Source organism: Lycium barbarum, chromosome 5 (genome assembly GCF_019175385.1).
Source record: "Lycium barbarum isolate Lr01 chromosome 5, ASM1917538v2, whole genome shotgun sequence".
Lineage (NCBI taxonomy): Eukaryota > Viridiplantae > Streptophyta > Magnoliopsida > Solanales > Solanaceae > Lycium > Lycium barbarum.
The window spans coordinates 127,728,332-127,747,147 of record NC_083341.1 but is presented as its reverse complement, the minus strand read 5'-3'; the positions used below and the strand labels follow the sequence as shown (position 1 = coordinate 127,747,147).

General features: G+C 33.8%; 2 protein-coding genes and 1 long non-coding RNA gene across 3 annotated transcripts; all 3 read left to right on the top strand.

Annotated features, from left to right (window-relative positions):
* Nucleotides 1-614: 614 nt before the first annotated feature.
* LOC132642708 (uncharacterized) lies at nt 615-1,595 on the top strand. The gene is made up of 2 exons (XM_060359770.1): nt 615-711; nt 1,244-1,595. Exons 1-2 carry the CDS (start codon nt 657-659, stop codon nt 1,531-1,533), a joined length of 345 nt encoding a protein of 114 aa, XP_060215753.1. The 5' UTR covers nt 615-656; the 3' UTR covers nt 1,534-1,595.
* Nucleotides 1,596-8,385: 6,790 nt separating this feature from the next.
* LOC132642707 (uncharacterized) lies at nt 8,386-9,381 on the top strand. Its single transcript, XR_009583308.1, has 2 exons — nt 8,386-8,495; nt 9,034-9,381. It is a non-coding gene; the product is annotated as an uncharacterized LOC132642707 (long non-coding RNA).
* Nucleotides 9,382-11,406: 2,025 nt separating this feature from the next.
* On the top strand, nt 11,407-14,343 carry LOC132639774 (uncharacterized). Its single transcript, XM_060356197.1, has 4 exons — nt 11,407-11,418; nt 11,941-12,661; nt 12,751-12,971; nt 13,576-14,343. Exons 1-4 carry the CDS (start codon nt 11,407-11,409, stop codon nt 14,341-14,343), a joined length of 1,722 nt encoding a protein of 573 aa, XP_060212180.1.
* The last annotated feature ends 4,473 nt before the right edge of the window (nt 14,344-18,816 follow it).

Genomic DNA, 18,816 nt, shown 5'->3' with positions numbered 1-18,816 from the left:
GGTATGTCGGAGGCCTTGTCCTGGTAAACAGTCAGTACTTTATTATTGTTTAGAGGCTTCATAGACTAGGACAACAGCCAGTCAGTGTTTAGGCAGGCTTTTATGTTAGTCAGGTTGGCTAAGTTTTCACACGTCAGACTAATTCTGCATTTATGATTATTCAGTTAGATATTTCAGCAGCTCGGCATGTTTATATATATATATATATATATATATATATATATATTATATTCCGCATAGTATATGTCCCATGTTGATTCAGCCAACTATTTAGTTCGCTCGATCACATGCAGTCAAACACCCAGTGCCATATTACGCCCCGACTATGGTTTGGAGTGTGACAATTTATATGTTGTATATATGCAAGCTTTGTGATGAAAAAGAATGACAATATAAGAAAAGTGCATCTGATTTCTAATATCTTACGATAAAATGAAAATATTAAGCTCAAGTAAATCTAAATTTGTTTCCATTCTCACCTTCTAAAGAACTAGATTAATTTCCTTATGTTACTTACTATATACCTTCAAGATTTAATATGTTTGGAGGGCAACAGTTAGGTAAGTTGTTTGTTACACCACCTATATTTATCACATGACATCTAGTGCATTCGTATACAAATAATTTTTTTTAATCAAGACATAGCTGTATAAAAAATGGAGAAGGCAACACGCATTTTGTTTTCTCTTATTTTCTTGTTCATTTTGTTAGGTAAGGTTTCTCTATTTTCTCTCTTCTTTCATAAGAGTGTCTCCTGTTTTTCTTTTCTTGTGGTGGTTAATAATAGACCTATGACTAAAATGAAGGTAGAAAGAAGAAAGAACTGTTTGTATGATTTGGTCTCATATAGAAATGGTATAGGACAAAGTTGTAACTATTAATATGCAATTTCAATTTCATCAGTTAAAGGCATATACATATATTTTATTATAAAAATATGTCGTCCCATGGTGATTGTCTCTCTCCATCATATTTTTGCCCTGCCCCAACCCACTCCCAGAACTCCCTTCTCCGCCCCACCTACCATATCTACATTATTATAGTGTTTGCCTAAATTATAGTATATAAATTCTCTTGGAGCAATATTTTTATTTACTTACCAAATACAAAAAATATATAATTAAGAAAATCAATTATTTTTCAGGAAACATTGTTCTTCGTACCAAATGCACCCTCAATTTTTATATACTGTCAATGAATTTAACTATTGGTCTCTTTAACATTTCTTATGGTATATTCACAGGTTCACCATCATATATGGTGTTGGGACAAGTTCAAAAGTGTACAAGAGCACAAGATTGTGATCCTGCATCTTGCAAACGTGGAATTCTATCATGTATGGGAGGAAAATGTATATGTGACGAGCCACCAATTTACCTGACAAGTGATGGTTCTTCAAGAACGGATGTCAAATGCAAGAAAGATAGTGATTGTCCCGCAAGATGTCCTCCGAAATGTGTACCAATATGTATTATTGCAGCTTGCTTTTGTACTGGTCCTCCTGAGTGTACTGGAAACATGAATCAGATATAAGAGAATAATTTATCTTAATTTTTTTAAGCAAAGAATAATGATAATAAAAATATTTCTCTTGTTCCTCATCTTTATATCTTTACCCTATCGATCGAAGCTACTCTGTTATTTTGCTTTTTTCTAATTTGCATGAGAGACAAGCACATTGTGCACTCAAGATGATGGATTTCACATGAGAGATAGAAGAAAGAATATTTGTCCCGATTCTAACTCTATCTTTCGACATCTCATCTCTATAATAAAGATCACGGAAAAAGGTTAAATATACCCCTATACTATAAAAAATAGTTTCGTTATACTTTTGGTTTAAATATATCTCTCTCGTTATACGTTTGGTCCAAATATAGTCTTCCATTATACTTCGGCACAAATTTGCTTTCAATTTTGACGGGGGGACACATGTCAAGCTCCTAATCAAATGACTGATCCCCAATTTTAAATACCCAATTCTTTTAGAAATTCACCCGTTTAACCCGACCCGATTCATTTTCTTTTCTTTTCATTTTCTTATTCTTCTCTTTGGACCCAAATCTGAATTTCTTTGATGAGTTCGCCGGAAAAAACGGAGACACAATACGGCAAGACTCATAGATGATCTTGGTCATCCCAAAATCAATATTTATGGAAAAATTGTCGCAAGTTAACTAATCCGTGGAATGTCTTTTCAGAAGTTACCTAGGGTGACTTATAGTATATCTTATTTATTGCTCCATTGCAAGATAGTTTTTGCTTAGTTCGTGATGATATGTTGTCTTTTCAAAATTGGATAGCATTTGAGACCACTATGATAGTTGTCTCGTGTTCAGTTTCATATATTATAATGTTAATATGGTTTTACTTGCAGGAGATAGAGAAGGAGTTACCAGCTGTTCCACCTCTCGAGCCTAAGTATCAGCTGCGCTGAACAAGCTCCCACCAGCATTTGGCTTCTAAGAGAAGAAGATGAAAAGAAAAGAAAATGAGTCGGGTTAAAGGGATGAGTTTTTAAAGGAATTAGATATTTAAAATTGGGAATGAGTCATTTGATTATGAGCTTGACACGTGTCTCTCCGTCAAAATTAAGGGCAAATTTGTGCCAAAGTGTAATAGGAGGGGTATATCTGGACCGAAAGTTTAACGAGAAGGATATATTTGGACTGAAAGTATAACGTTGGATATATTTAAACTATTTTTGTTAGTACACGAGTATTTGACCCTTTTCGTAAAGATAATCCTTGTGTATTCTATGGTTTCTTACTTTAACAGGGTACAAGTATCTAAATTTGATATTTTTAAATACTTTTTCAATCCTAATTCCAATATTAGAGTTAGTGGCCCGGATAATCACTCAACTTATGATAGTTGGTCATTCACTACAAGAAAGTATAGAAATCGCAACAATTTTTTTTATATTTGGCAACAACTTAATTTTATTGTTGGCAAATGATTTTTTTGTTGCCAAAGAATTTAATTTTTTTTGTCATAGTATTGATTATTATTGCAAAAAGTACTTTTGGCAACAAAAAAAAAATTGTTGCACTGACGAGGCCAAAGTGCAAGGAAATTTCGCTCGTACTCTGTCAAATTCTAATAGAGTTTAAGATATCGTCCCACAGAGATTGAAAAATCTATGCTACAGACTTGTAGTATTTTTGCTGCTATTTGAGAGAATCAGATTGATGAAAGGAGAGTACTGACTTAAATTTGTAAATTACTTTAATAAAAGAAACAACTTTCGAAAGATTATTTTAAAAGAGAGAGTTGGGAGCCGTTGAATCCAATTAGTGTATATATGACAATAAAACCTTTTTTTAGTAAATTCCACAAAATAGTAGAAATAGTTCCTAGACTTGATTTGTGTTATGAGGAATAAAGACCTCTTCGATTAGTCCTTAAATCAACAAACTTATTTGAAACAATCCTTCCGTGAGAATTAGAATTGAAAGAAATAAGATAGAGATCCTCAAATCAATAAACTTATTTGAAACTGTCCCTCCGTGAGAATTAAGACGGAAAGAAATAAGATAAATATTTAAACCTAAGACTTAACTTGAAATAACCCCTCCGTGAGAATTAGGATTAAAAGAAGCAAGTTCAAAGATTTGGAATAATAGATGACTAAAAATTATTATTACATATATATTTTATGTGATTATTATAGTATATTAATTTCCCTCCTTGTTAGAAGTACAAATTAATATAACTATAATCATAACACAAAATATACTAAGTAATGATAATGATTAGTAGAACATATCATTCCAACACAAAGTATGACACTTAAATAATATCAAGACGAGGAATAACTAAAATAAGATAATATAACATTACACCAAGTTGCTTCAACTATCCCAACAAAAAGAGATTACTCCATTATGGAGTTAGAAAAGAGAAAATATGAATCTAAGAAACTAGAAATATTGAAAGACTTGGAGAAATATTTTTACTACAAGGGAAAGAAAAGAGAATAGAACAAGATTAACACTTTGTCTTGTAATATTTTGGATGATTTGTAAGCAAAATAATGCTTCTATTTATAGGAAAATGTTGTGTCTCCTCCCTACGGGTGCATTCCTTGAAGTAGTGCTCACATCCGTGACCTTACTTGACGGGTGAGAGTATAACAATAGTTGACAGATGAAAAACTTGCAACTTCTTTCTTGATGCCCATAGTTGATGGGTGTGAGTATAACAATAGTTGACAGGTGAAAGACTTGCAACTTCTTTTTTGATGCCCATAGTTGACGAGTGTGAGCATGAAAGTGACGGTGATACCCGTGAATTTCAACACTTGATAGGTGTGGGATTATGCAACTTCTTTCTTGATGCCCATATGTAAAACTCCATGGTTATGACTTATGAATTCGTGGTTGCACCTATTGAATTCTTTGCTTACTTCTTTGACAATTTGATTCTTCTCTATTCTTCTGTAGTACTCTTTTTCCTGTAGAATTTGTCAGAAAATATGCGAGAATAGGATATATTTATTCATGTTTTATTTAAAAATTTATTTTTATATACAAAATATCATGAATAATTTATATCCATCATGCACGTTGTTGCAATAACAGCCGTTGGGAAAAGTTCATGCAACAATTTTGTTTTGGTTGCCAAAAGTACTTTTTGCAACAATAATCAATCTATGCCAAAAAAATTTGTTGCCAATTTTTTTTTCTTGTAGTGATTATATAGTCACTCAATTTTGTTTTGTCTTCTAGAAGTCACTCACCTTGGTCTAGTTAGCTTCTATAGTCATCTTAGTCGAAAATACAATTCGGTACCTTTTTAGTGACGTAGCAACTGTAAATTTTTAGGAAAAATATTTAAAAAATTAAAATCAATATTCAGATTTATTTAAGACCCAACCCATCCTAAACCTGACCAATTCTTGACCCGCGGGTTGGCTACATAAGAAATGTCTTTAATAGAGTAACATTTCACTAAAAGAACATGATTGTTCTTCAATTTCTGACAAAAAAGAATAAAAAAATATACCCTCAGTCGACTAGATTTGTGGTGATTGTTTTCTCTCTAAATCATCTCCAAAATTTGTTAAAAGCCAACTCCAAGTCTCCCTATCATAGATACTATATAAGAAGTATGATTCAAAAAGCAGAGTTTGAGGTTGATGAATTAGGGATCGTTTGGTAGCTGGTTAGGATGTGAGTTACTCATGTATAAAATTAATATAGTGTTTGATTTGCAATTTAGAAATTCGCAGAATTAATACATGTATAAGTTACGTGGGCATTTATGTATTATTTTATCCTGGGTAGAAGATAAAATAACTAATATATGAATGACTAAACTCTGCATAACTAATTCCTACATAAAATAATACTCCCTCTGTTTCAATTTATATGAACCTATTTCCTTTTTAGTCCGTGCCAAAATAAATGACCTTTTTCCTAATTTGGAAACAAATTCACTTTATGAAATGATTTACAGCCACACAAATATCCAAGACTTATTTTGAACTACAAATGTAAATGTAATTCTTATTTAGGCACTATTAATAAATGCAAATGTTAATTAATTTCCTCTTTCCACCTTCCAAGGATGTTGACTAATTGCCTTTGTTGCTAAACCATATCTTCTGGATTTAGAAATTTATTGTGCGCATTCAATTGGTAAATTGTTGTACCATCTATATATCCTAGGACCAGTGTTGTGACTTGTGACTTGTGAATATCATTGAGATATAGTGTAGTTGTGTTGAAGATGAAGAAGGAATCAACCATTGTGTTCTCTCTTATTTGTGTGTTCATTTTGCTAGATTAGGTTTCTTTTTTTTTCTCTTTTTTTTGCCTCCTCCGTCTCTCCTTCTTTCTCATTTTTCTCTTCCTGTTGCATATGCCAGTAACTTTTCTTTTACTACGTACACACATGTGCGTATGTTGTGATCCTGCATCTTGCAAACATGGAAAATTGGTTTGTTTTGAAGGAGTTTGCTTTTGCGACATAGGAGCAACGCACCTTGCAAATGATGGTAATATTATAAGGAGAATCAATGAATCGTGCAAGCAAGACAATGATTGTAAAAACAAATGTCCTCCTAAATGTATAGCAAATTGTTTGTCTAGAATTTGCTTTTGTACTGGCTGTTAGAGCCAAAATCAAGACATGTTTGACGTAGAAGAGAACATTTATCTTATTACTTCCCCCATTCCATTTTATTAATTGGCCCTTATTAACTTGGCACTCCCCTAAAAAAATTACTTATTAAGGGTTTATTTTATTAAATTATTCTTATTAATTATGATTTGAAAATCTAAGTTTGACTACTATTCTTTATATAGTTGTTTAATGATAAGAATAATAGTGGAATAAAATAATAAATCTCTCTTGATTTAATAAAATGGACAAGTATAAAGAAAAATCCACTTTTAACATAAGGGCCAAATAAATTAAAATGGAACGGGGGGAGTATAATGAAAGCTTAGTATGCCCAAATCGATGGTTTGACTTCCTTCATCTGATCAATTGATCACGTGGGGCGGATATACAATGTTGGTTACAGCCTTACATGTTTACATGAATTCAATAATTTTTGCTCAAACCCTATAATATGTCAAGAATTCAGTAATTATCTATAAATATTTAATTGTAAGTCCAGTTGATATCGTAGAATATTAACTTGAAACCGCTGTTTTACCATTAAGACAAAAAAAAAAAAAAAAAAAATTAAACCACTATGAGAATCCATAAACTTTAAATTTTGGATCCGCCTCTAATTTGTGTTGCCAATCTTAATATATTAAAAGGGTTAGTGCACGTCAATATTTCGTGTAATCTAGAACAATGCTTAAGATTTGGAAAGGACTTTAAATAACATAACAAATTATAGCTAGTATTTTATGGGGAAATTTCGTAAATATACGATTGGGTCATTGACATTGCAAAAAAAATAGTTCAAAACTTACATTGCAAAGCTCTAACCCAAAACCCCCCTCTTCTCTCCTCTCTCTCTCTCCACTGCCTCCTTCTTTTTCGTTTTTTTTTTAAAAAAAAAAAATTATTTTTTTGTTGGAGTTCGCCATTGCCTCCTTTTTTTTATATTTTTTTTAAAAAATGTTTTTATTTTTTTTTATTTTTTTTAATAGAGCATTATAATTCATATACCCATATACACTCATATACAAGATTATACAACATTATAATCCATATACTCATATACAATATTATGCACTCATATACAATATTATACAAAAATTATAATCGATATACCCATATACATTCATATACACCTATATACAAATATTATACACCCATATACAATATTATAACTCTTATATCCATATACACCCATATACACCCGTATGAAATATTATACACCCATATACATTCATATACAATATTATACACCTATCTACAATATTGTAACTCATATATCCATATACATCCATATACACTCATATACAATATCATACAATATAATACACTCATATACACTATTATAACCCATATATCCATATACACCCATAGACAATATTATACGCCCATATACACTCATATACACCCATATATAGTCATAGCCGGAGTTCCGTTCTCAGGCGTATACACCCATGTACACCGACATACAATATTATACACTCATATACAGTCATCGCCGGAGTTCCGTTCTCTGGCAAACTCCAACACCACCACCAGAACCAACTGTTCAAACATCAAAGATCCGGCGTGACAGAGGGAGAGGGGAAATATGAAAACAAAATTTTAAAAAATAAATAAATTAAAGATCCGGCGTGACAGAGGATGGGAAATTAAGAAAAACTAAAAAACAAAAAAAAATTAAAAAATAATAATTAACAAATTGAAATAAAAATTAAAAAGAAAAGAAAGAAAAGGAGGCAGTGGCGAACTCCAATTTTTTTTTAATAATAATAATAATAATAAAAAATTTAAAAAAAAGGAAGCAATGGCGAACTCCATTTTTTTTTTAAATTAGAAAAAAGAAAAAAAAAACGAAAAAGAAGGAGGCAGTGGAGAGAGAGGGGGAGGAAGAGGGGAATGAGTCATTTTTTGACAAGTAATTTTATTTAAACTGAAGATGGGCTATTGTGGGCAAGAAACTCAAATATGAGGTAAATTTGATAGCATTGGTACCCCAATTGATACTGAGTGTAATTATCTCGTATTTTATTACGGTATTCAATATGCATCTGATATAGAAATGTAATTCTTATTTAAGCGCTATTAATAAATGCAAATGTCAGTTAATTAATTTCCTTTTTCCACCTTCCAAGGAAGTTGACTAAAAGTTGCCGTTGTTGCTTAACCATATCTTTTAATTAGATTTTAGTAATTTATTCAGTGCATCCAAACGGTAAGTTGTTGCACCATCTATATATACCAGGACCAGTGTTGTGACTTGTACAAAACAAAAAGACTAATCACTGAGTTTTGAGATATAGCAATTGTGTTGAAGATGAACAAAATATCGACCATTGTGTTCTCTTATATTTGTGTGTTTATTTTTCTAGGTTAGGCTTCTTTTTTTTCCCTCCTCCTCTCTCTCTCTCCTTCATTCAGACAAACCCAATAATTGTTGTTTAGATCTTATATTTGTATTACAAAATTCATTAAATTTGTTTAAGTATTTAATTGTGAACCCAATAAGTAAAATGAGTTGTAATTTCGGTGCCAAGACCCATAAATTTCTAGTTTTGGCTTCGCCTCAATTGTGTTAGTGGGGAATATGCCCCTAACTGAAAGGAAGGCAGAAAAAAGAAAAAACTATTGGTGTAGCCAGAACCTTACATATAGAGTTGCAAGCATTAGCATGCAATTTCAATTAATTCATGAATAAAATTAAAGCGCACACACATATTTTCATTCGCTATTTATTTGAATTTCAGAAACTCGTCTCAGAGCACATGATATCGAAAAATTAAACGTCATGACTTTTTTTTTATAAGTATATAGTACGTAGTAGTAACATGAAAAAATCTACATGTTAAACTTCTGTATATTCAATGAATTTAATTATTGATCTTAACATTTTTATGGTTTCATATACAGGTTCACCTTCACGTATGGTGTTGGGACAAGGCGATTTGAAGTGTCAAAGTGTAAAAGATTGTTCTATCTTATTTTGCAAACCTGAACATCTAGTTTGTTTAGAAGGAAATTGTATATGCAACGAGTCACCAAAATACAAAGCAAGTGATGCTTCATGCAAGCGTGATGATGATTGTAAATGTGGTCCTAAATGTACAGCAAATTGTCTTTCTGGAGTTTGCTTTTGTACTGGCCCTCCTGGATGTATTTAAGAACAAAAATTAAGATATGGTAGAAGGTGTGTAAGAGAAGATTTTATCTTATTGTTTGTGTCAATGAGATAATAAGAAATACTAGTATTAATTATCATTCTTCTTCTACTCCGTCCCTATGTTATTAATTTTATTTTTTATGAACGATTACTTTTGGTTGGTGAAGGATGAAACTAGAACCTTGTGGTAGTTTTGAAATGTGGTTTCAATCTTGGCTAGTTATAAAAAAAGTTCTTGTATTTCATGTTTTAAGAGATACAACTTTCCCAAGGTTACGCCACTTTCCATTTATATGAGGACATAATTTGAAATGTGATTTTCTAAAGTTGCCTATACAAAACTAGCAAAAGCAATTTGGTAAATTCTTAATTTTGAGACGGAGGGAATAACTAGTATTGGATATTCATTTATTTATATGACAAACTAAATGTCGTCGTTTTCTCCAAAGGTTGAAAATGCAACTCATGCAATGAAAATATTAATATGACAAATCGATGCTTTCACTCCTATATTTTCAATTCATTTTGCCAATTTTAATATGCTAAAAGGGTCAAAACGTGTAAATATTGAGGGTAATTTAATTTTTCCGGAACTGCTTAAGATTTATAGGACTAGGCTCCCCTTCATTACACCCTTCCTCCATTTCCTCAAGTGCATAGTTAGATGATTGATACTTGTCTTATTTTTAATTTTAAAGGCTTAGATTGAATTAACTTAACAAACATCTTAACTGTGGTTAATGAGATAATTTTATCAAAATACTCACTAAAAATGGTAAGATAAACCTCAACTCCCATAAATTTGGGAACCATCAATATTGTTACTTGCTATTATCATTACTTTCATTTTATAAGTTTTCCATTCAGATTTTTTTAAGAAATGAAACTAAGTAAAATTTCAACGTAACCCTCTTTTCTTTTCTTTTTCCCCCATCATCTTCTCTTTCTCTGCCCTTTTTGATTAGACATTTTTTTATTTTTTTAATTCGCAACAATATCACTAATAATTCATAAAACAAAATTTTAAAAAATATACATCGTACTTTGGGGCAGTCAATTTTTATCTCATCTTGAACTTCTTAGAAATGAATTGTTTTCTATTTGCGTTTGTGTCACGACCCAAAATTGCTTAGTCGTGAGGGCACCTACCATTTCCCACCTTAGTAGGCGAAACTATCCCTTAATCATTGATTCAACAACAATAAATTAAATAGGACAATAGGAATATAAGTCTCAAACATAAATATAAATAAGTGCAGAATACAATACTAATACAACCCCAAGGAATCTGGTCTAAAGGCAGTACAAGAGCCACTACTACATCAACGGGTATGGAATAAGTACAAGTCTCAAAATATGAAATACTGTCTCGGAATAACAAGCTAAGACAAGTAATTATGAAGAGTCTTCGGGCTGCGGATCCATCAATGTGCTCACCCTAGACACTCGATAACAAAGGCCTCGGGAATCAGTTGCGAGGAGTGGATGTGGAACCTGTCACGTACTCTGCACTCATAAAAGAATGCAGCAAGGTAGTATCAATACAAACACTATGTATTGGTAGGTACCATAGGCAGGGGCGGATCTACGTATATCCCAGGGTGTTCATCCGAACCCCCTCAGTAAAAAAATTATACTGTTTATATAAGGCCAAATTTTTATTTTATGTGTATATATTTAATATTGAACCCCCTCAACACAAACGAAAGGCGCAGCTCAGTGGTGCAGGGGGTTCAGAGTTGCATGATGCATGCGGGTTCGAACCCCCTCCAGCCCCGCTTGCAATATTTTCTGAACATTTTATTTCAGCTGTTTCATTAAACAAAACGACGTAGTTTAGTAACGTTATATTTACTTAAAATAAATGGACAAAACGACCTAGTTTTGTAGGGGACAAGTCTAATTGGATTCAAATCCCTAAGGTTTTCTTTCTCTTCTCATCCGAACCCCCTCAGTCAAATACTAAACAAACCAAAGGTCAAACCAAAGGTTTTCTTTCTCTTCTCATCCGTCACTGTGCAATGTCCACACCTTTTTTTTTTTTTTTTTTTTGCTGATTAAGCCATTGATGGCTGTCGACATCGTCCTCTCCTTAACGTCGGTCATCTCTCTGGTCTCCGTTCATGGCTTCTTTGGTAAGTTCTTAGTTCCCTCCTTTCTCTATTTGTTTTTTCATCTTTTCTACAATTCTATATATTTGCTTTATTGCTTACCCTATTCATAGTTCATACCCCACTTGTGAGAATAAAATACTGGGTATGTTGTTGTTGTTGTTGTAATTTTGTATATTTGCTATAAAGTTTAGCTCAATTGCTTCAAATTGCCCGGAGTGACTGAGAATTGATCAGTTGCAAAATTTTCTCTCTTGCTTTTTAGATTATACCCATGAAGTATTTTTTGTATTTGGAGATATGATAGTTGAAAATGTCATTCTACTAATCAGTTAATCATTTTGGGAAATATTTTAATGACTCAGTTTAGTTTCATGTATAATTAATTAGTGTACTGTGTAGAGATTAGATTTCTTGCTGTGTTTAAATTACTAATTTTAGGAAGAACAATTTATTCTAGGAAGAAGGAACTAAATGAGTAAAATTGTCTACAGAACTGTTTATTTCTTTTAAGTTCTAACAAAATTCTTACTTTTTACGATTCAGTCTCAACGTTCAGTGAAGAACTATTTTACCAAAGTACTGAAATCAAGTGTAGCTTCTTCTAGTCAACCTAACCAGGAAGCAAATGCCAACCATTCAGAAGTACCATTACCTTCTTCTCAAGAATTTGATTTGAGTACTTTAAATTATGATCCGGGTGAAAGAACCCCAATCTTGGACTATCATCCAAATCATCGTGATGTTATTAGAAGAGCATGCCTTATTAATGGTCCTTGTCAACCTCAGTTGCTTCAGCATGAGTATCCTCAAACGAATATTTCTGGATCAATGCGCCGTTTTAATTCTGAATGGTTTGATGATGTATATCATGATTGGTTGGAGTTTAGTGTTAGTAAAGATACAGTCTATTGTTTGTATTGTTATCTATTTAAAGGCTACAACACCAATCAAGGTGGGGGTGAAATATTTTCAACTGTTGGGTTTAAGAGTTGGCAGAAAAAGAAGAATCTTGGAAAACATATTGGTCTACCGAACAGCCCACATAACCAGTCAAAAAAGAAATGTCAAGATTTATTGCGGGTACAGCAGTCTATTCATTTTGCACTTGAGATGCAATTTAGTCAATTTAAGCATGTGTATTTGGTCCGCTTAAGTGCTTCCGTTGATGTAGTAAGACTTCTTATAACTCAAGGATTGACATTTCAAGGTCATAATGAATCTAAATCATCACTTAGTAGGGGTAATTTTCTTCAAATCTCTCATGGTATGCGAAAAAGTGTGATAATATTCGTGATTATGTACTGGAACATGCTCCTCAAAATGATCAAATGACTTCTCCAATGATTCAAAAAGATATTGTGAGTGCTTGTAAGATAGAAACAATTAAAGCTATTCTTGGGGAATTAAATGGTGACTACTTTTCTTTACTAGTTGATGAGTCTTTTGATGTGTCACGCAAGGATCAAATGGCTATTGTCTTACGATATATTGATAGAAATGGATTTGTGATGGAGCGGCTTTTTGACATTGTTCATGTTCAAGATACTAGTGCTTTATCTCTAAAGAGGGCAATTGTTAATTTACTTGCTCAACATTCCTTAAGTCTATCATATGTGCGTGGACAATGTTACGATGGGGCAAGCAATATGCAAGGTGAGATCAATGGCCTTAAAATGTTGATTAGGCAAGAAAGTAGATCAGCCCATTCTTTTTATTGTTTTGCTCATCAACTTTAACTAACTCTTGTTGCGGTCTCGAAAAAATGTATTGAAGTGGGAAAACTTGTAGTGTTGGTTTCAAATATTTTGAATGTATTGGGATTTCTTTTAAGCGTATGGATGAATTTCGAGATTCTCAAAAAGAAAGAATTTAAGAGGCATTAGATTGGGGTGAGCTTACAACCAGTAGTGGCTTGAATTAAGAACTTGGTCTTTCAAGAGCTTGTGATACGCATTGAGGATCTCATTTTAAATCTTTCAACAATTTTATTCTTATGTTTGGCTCTATTCTTAATGTTCTTGAATCACTTGTTCTTGATGCACGATTATTGGATGAAAGAGCCAAGGCAATGGGATATCTTGAAGCTTGTCGAACATATGAGGTTGCGTTCATGTTGCATTTGATGAGTGATGTTTTAGCAATCACAAATGAGCTTAATAAATGCTTACAAAAAAAAAGGAGCAAGATTTGGCAAATGCCATGTTACTTGTTGAAGTAGCAAAAATAAGGTTGCAAGCGTATAGGGATGAAGAATGGGGTTCTCTTATTGCTAGGGTGTCTTTGTTTTGTATCAAGCATGAAATTTTGGTACCTAACTTTGAGGAGTCATATGTTAGCTCTTTAAGATCACGAAGGAGACTTGATGACAATAAAGTCTCTCATCATTATCATGTTGAGGTATTTTGCAATATTATTGATTGGCAACTTCAAGAACTTAAAGATCGTTTTGGCGAAGCAACGACCGATTTGCTTCATGGAATTTCTTGTTTGAATCCAATTGACTTGTTTTCAAGTGTTGATATCAGGAAAATAATGAAAATGGCTAAATTACATCCTGATGACTTTAATGAATTCAATATGGGTTCTCTTGAGAATCAACTTGCAGGTTACATTATTGATGTTCGTGATGTTGATGAAAGGTTCTCCAATCTAAAAGGGCTTTGTGATCTTTCGAAAAAATTAGTTCAGACAAAGAAGCATTCAAATTATCCTCTTGTATTCCGCTTAGTGAAACTTGCTTTGCTTCTGCCGGTTGCCACTGCATCCGTTGAAAGAGCTTTTTCAGCAATGAAGTTTATCAAGAATGACTTGCGGAGTCAAATGAGTGATGATTTTTTTAGTGGTTGTTTGGTGCCTTATCTAGAAAAGGATGTATTTGATAATGTTTCTAATGATGCTATTATTAATACATTTCAAGATATGAAACCTCGTAGAGTACTATTGTAAAACTCCATGGTTCTTGCTTGTGTAGTCTAACTTAGTTTCTTTGTTTTTGCTTCAAAAGCTCCCAAGCTTTTACTTTTGTAATATGGCATCTTCAAGTTGCCTTTGTTAATGGAAACTTTTGTTAATGGAAACTTCTTACTTTATTAGCTTTTGCTTAGTTTATTACCTATATCGTGGCATTTTCTTGTGATATTTTTCTTCATCATGAGCGGAGGTGCCTTCACCCAGCTTCAAGGTTTATGTACGCCTCAAGCAGGCCTTTGACAACACTATTCTAGCTTCAAGCATGATATTTAGTATTGTCTGTGCAAGAGTGATGCTTGATTTATTATATAGGAATTAGTTCCTATGTGTAGTTCTGCTTTGATTTCTAACAATTTGCTACATTGATGACATTGTCTCAGATATAGAAGCTCTTCCGAACCATTTACAGAGGAAGTATGCCTTACTGCGTGATTTAGATAGAAGCCTGCAAGGTATTAATTATATTCCAAATTTTATATATTATTGGACTATTAAGGTTCTCTCATGCAAGTTAGTTGCTTTTTTACTTTCCATTGCTATGTGCTTCGTTAAGTATACTTTATGTATTTAAGTTATTCCTGATCTGACCCGCTCATTTGCCAACACAAGCGTGCTTATTTTATTTTTTGAACCCCCTGAATGAAAATCCTGCCTCCGCCACTGACCATAGGCCGACAACAGTTAGCCAACATATATAAAGGAAGAGACTAAAGAATAGACATGCTCACAATCAAGTAAAAACACAACACAGTCCAAGAATAACAACTCAAGTACAAAAATATCAAGTCCGAATCCAACAAGTAAGTGAATGTAATAATGAGTGCATATGCAATGAAATGATAGGCAATGACCAATGTAATCTCCGTACTATCATGCTCTTGGCGGAATACCTCCATTCCTCGACAGTCATGACCCATGGGGGACCCGCGAAGTACATGTACCAGTCTTGCGATCCCGGCAAAGACCTCGGGCATCGGACACTCTCTCGATCCCGGTAAAGACCTCGGACATCGGCCTCTCACTTCTCTCATTATCTTCTGTACCAAGTCTCAGCTCATAGCAGAGTATCATGAAAGATGAGAATGAGTGTTATGCATAATATCAATGATTAGGGATAACATATCAAATCAATCATGCCACATATGGACACATATCTCAATATCAATATCAATAATAAGTCAAGTTCTTTCCTCTATCCAAGATAATACCCAATAAGTGAGGGATAGCAGTTTCACAATCACGATAAGGCGACTAAGTATCAAGTCTAATATCACACACGTGACAAGAAGCCAATAGATCATAACAAGGCAACAAGCCCACAATCAAACAACAATACCAACCTAGTTAATCCATCCCAACTTCATACCCGAAGGCACAACATGCTTTCTTCGACAATCACTAACTCTACATATGCTTCGCTAACCAAAGTCTAACCATAAGGTAAGCCATAACCTACCTAGCAGACGAGTGGGTGCCACGAACAATCAAACCTTCGCCTTGCCTTTTCGGAGAGCCTCCAAATACTAAAAAGTCTATCTATTATCGAATTCTAAGTTAGAAATAAGAAGCAACAATACTCATATTGCTATACTATCTTTCGAATCAAAATCAACTATGACAAAAAGGGGGAAAACAGGCCCACAAGAGAAAAACGGGTATTTCAAAGGTGAAATGGGTAACCCAACGTTCTAGAGGTTCAGTTCTGCTATTCAATTGCTAGATTAACTCGAGATTAGGTCAATATCATCATTCGAGTCAAACCCCTCAATTTGGGTGTAAACCCTAACTTTCAATTATTCAAATCATCAACATAAAAGAAAGATTCAAGCCTATTAGTTACTAATTCATCAAATTCCATGCTTAGATCAGTCAAATCCACCAACAAATCTCATTTTGGAAGACTAAAACAAATAATGAAGTACACATCAAAACCCATCTAACTTCTTAAGTCCTATAGATGTTCTATCAAGGATTCATGCTTAAGAAAGGTAAATGAATGGAATCTAGGTCAGAGAACTTACCCTCAAGAGAAATCTAGTTGAAACCTCCTCAAATCACCTCAAAGATGCTTAGGAACAATAAATGTAGGAATAGGAAATGAAAGGTTTTAACTTAGCATTAAATAGAATCTGGTCCATGTCATTCGCTGCATTGGTCACGAGTCCGCTACAGCTGGCCCGTGCCAGCGGCCCTTCTCTCGCTATCACGAGTCTTCCACAACGGATCTCCGTCTGTTGTAGCGACTCACCACGAACCTCAGACACTCGCTATAACGGCCAAGCGTCGCTACAGCAAAATAGCTACCGTGCATATGGTGCCGCTACAACGGACACCAGGCACCAGACACCAAAAAACTTCTAGTTTTTCACTAACTCAAACCCAAAATCCGACAATCACCCGAGACCTCCCAGATACAAATCAAACATGCACTCACACATAAAAACATGCTACGGACTTACTCGTGGTCTTGGAATTCCCAACGGAGGTCTATTTGACCAGGTCAACACCCAATGGCCAAAGACCAACTTTCTAACCAATAATCTAAAATGCTTCCGAGTGCCTGGGGAATCGAAGTGAACATCCCACCAAGTAGTAATTGACCATTCGGACCTCTCAAAATCGACGGATTTGCTAAAAAGTTTCGTTTATCCAAAAGTCAACTATCAGTCAAACATTTTTCACTTTAAGGCTCTATTTCACAAAAGTCATCATAAATCTTGCTTGACTACCTCGAGAACCGTGCCAACCATCCCCGTCGTTCAAAATCAAACTAATAGGGCTTGGGGAAGGGTCAACAGGGGTAAATGGGTCAAAAGCGCTATAACGACCAAATGGGTCGTTGCAGTTTGAATTCGTAAGTGGTCCTTAACTAACTATTTTTAAATTTAAAATTACAGAGACATGTTTAAAAAAAGAAAATCAAATGCGGGAAGGATATTATTTCTATGATTAAAAAGCAATAATTTTGTAATTACTCTTTAGTCACAAAATCTCATTTTATTAAGATAATTTATTGCTAGATGTGAAAGATAAAACTACAAAAACTAATATTAATGGATATCTAAATTTAAGGAAGTTGAGATTCTCTTGGAGATTGATTTCCCAAATTTATCTCATTAAACATAGTTAAGATGTTTGTTAAGTTAATAATTCAATCTAAGCCTTTAAAATAAAAAACAAGACAAGTGTCGATTATCTAACTATGAACTTGAAGAAATGGAAGGGAGCCTAATCCAGATTTATATGCCTTACTCTTGGATCGACTGTAAAGAATATTTCCTCTACATGAGCTTTTTGTTGTTGCTAAAACGAAGGATTTTATAAATAAAGACTGAAAGTAAATTCAGTACAGAGAGGCGGAATATCTTAACGATGCATTCTCTAAATTAGTGTTTGTGCTGGGGTAATCCTAACGATACTACTCCCAAAATATCATTATTTAGAGTTGTAACATCCCGTACTTTTGGGATAAGGTTTGACCCGTAATATGGTAATATAATGGAACAAATATGATAGGTGTAGGAAGTTATAAGAATATGCTTCGGACAAAGAAAAGTCAGAAGCTACTCTACGGAAAATGTTTTCAAGTGAGTTTGCACAAGACCTCACTTCAAGCTAGAATAACCCCGTTATTAATTAGGAATTCAGGAAAACCTCTTCCATTAGAGTTGTAGGACTTTGAAATACCTTTCCATCCATATATTGTGGAGGTCAAACAGACATCAGTACAAAAAGTTATGGCCATTTTACTGAAGAGTCACATAGTAGTCCGCCGGACAAGCGTCTGCGAGGCAGAACGTGAAATGCTACGCATTTCCCAACGCATTGAGCCAAATTTTCCATCCCAAAGTTTCCAACATTCTGTTTCAAAAGTATGTTCGCATCTAAAACGCAGATGCCGACACAGACAGCCCGAGGTTCATTAAAGTGTCGTTTTTCAGAATTTTTATTCCATTTTTCAGTTCTCCAAGCCCTAGCACGACTTTTCTCTCCTCTCCTCATCCTCCCACATCAAGGTAAGTCTCTCCCATGTATTACTAAGTAATTCTAACACTTATTCATGGATTCTTAATAAGATTCTACACTACAATCTTAGGGTTTTCAAGAAAAACCTTGAGAAGGTTTCAAGTTCAGATTCTTGGGGTTCTTCTTCAAAGGTTCAGACTTTTCCTTCAAGTTTTGTAGCAACTAAGGTATGTAGGGCTTCTATCCACATGTGGGAACATCATTGTTCCTCTCCACACCACATATAATCCATGAAATACGTTTTCTCCTCAGAATTAAGGAAAATTATATCTCAATTCACGATGAACCCTACGTGCAAGGTTATATATATGTATACCATCATGTTCAACCATGTTTCCATTATTTGTATTCATGAATATCATTTTAGTTGTCATAAATCCGGCCGTAATCATCCATGAACACCCATGTTTTGAATTCCATGGG

Coding starts and splice junctions, on each gene's coding strand:
- LOC132642708 (XM_060359770.1), top strand. CDS start 657: ATGGAGAAGGCAACACGCATTTTGTTTTCTCTTATTTTCTTGTTCATT. Junction 712..1,243: donor TTTCTTGTTCATTTTGTTAG/GTAAGGTTTCTC, acceptor GTATATTCACAG/GTTCACCATCATATATGGTG.
- LOC132639774 (XM_060356197.1), top strand. Junction 12,662..12,750: donor TTTTCTTCAAATCTCTCATG/GTATGCGAAAAA, acceptor TGATTCAAAAAG/ATATTGTGAGTGCTTGTAAG. Junction 12,972..13,575: donor TATCTCTAAAGAGGGCAATT/GTTAATTTACTT, acceptor ACAAAAAAAAAG/GAGCAAGATTTGGCAAATGC.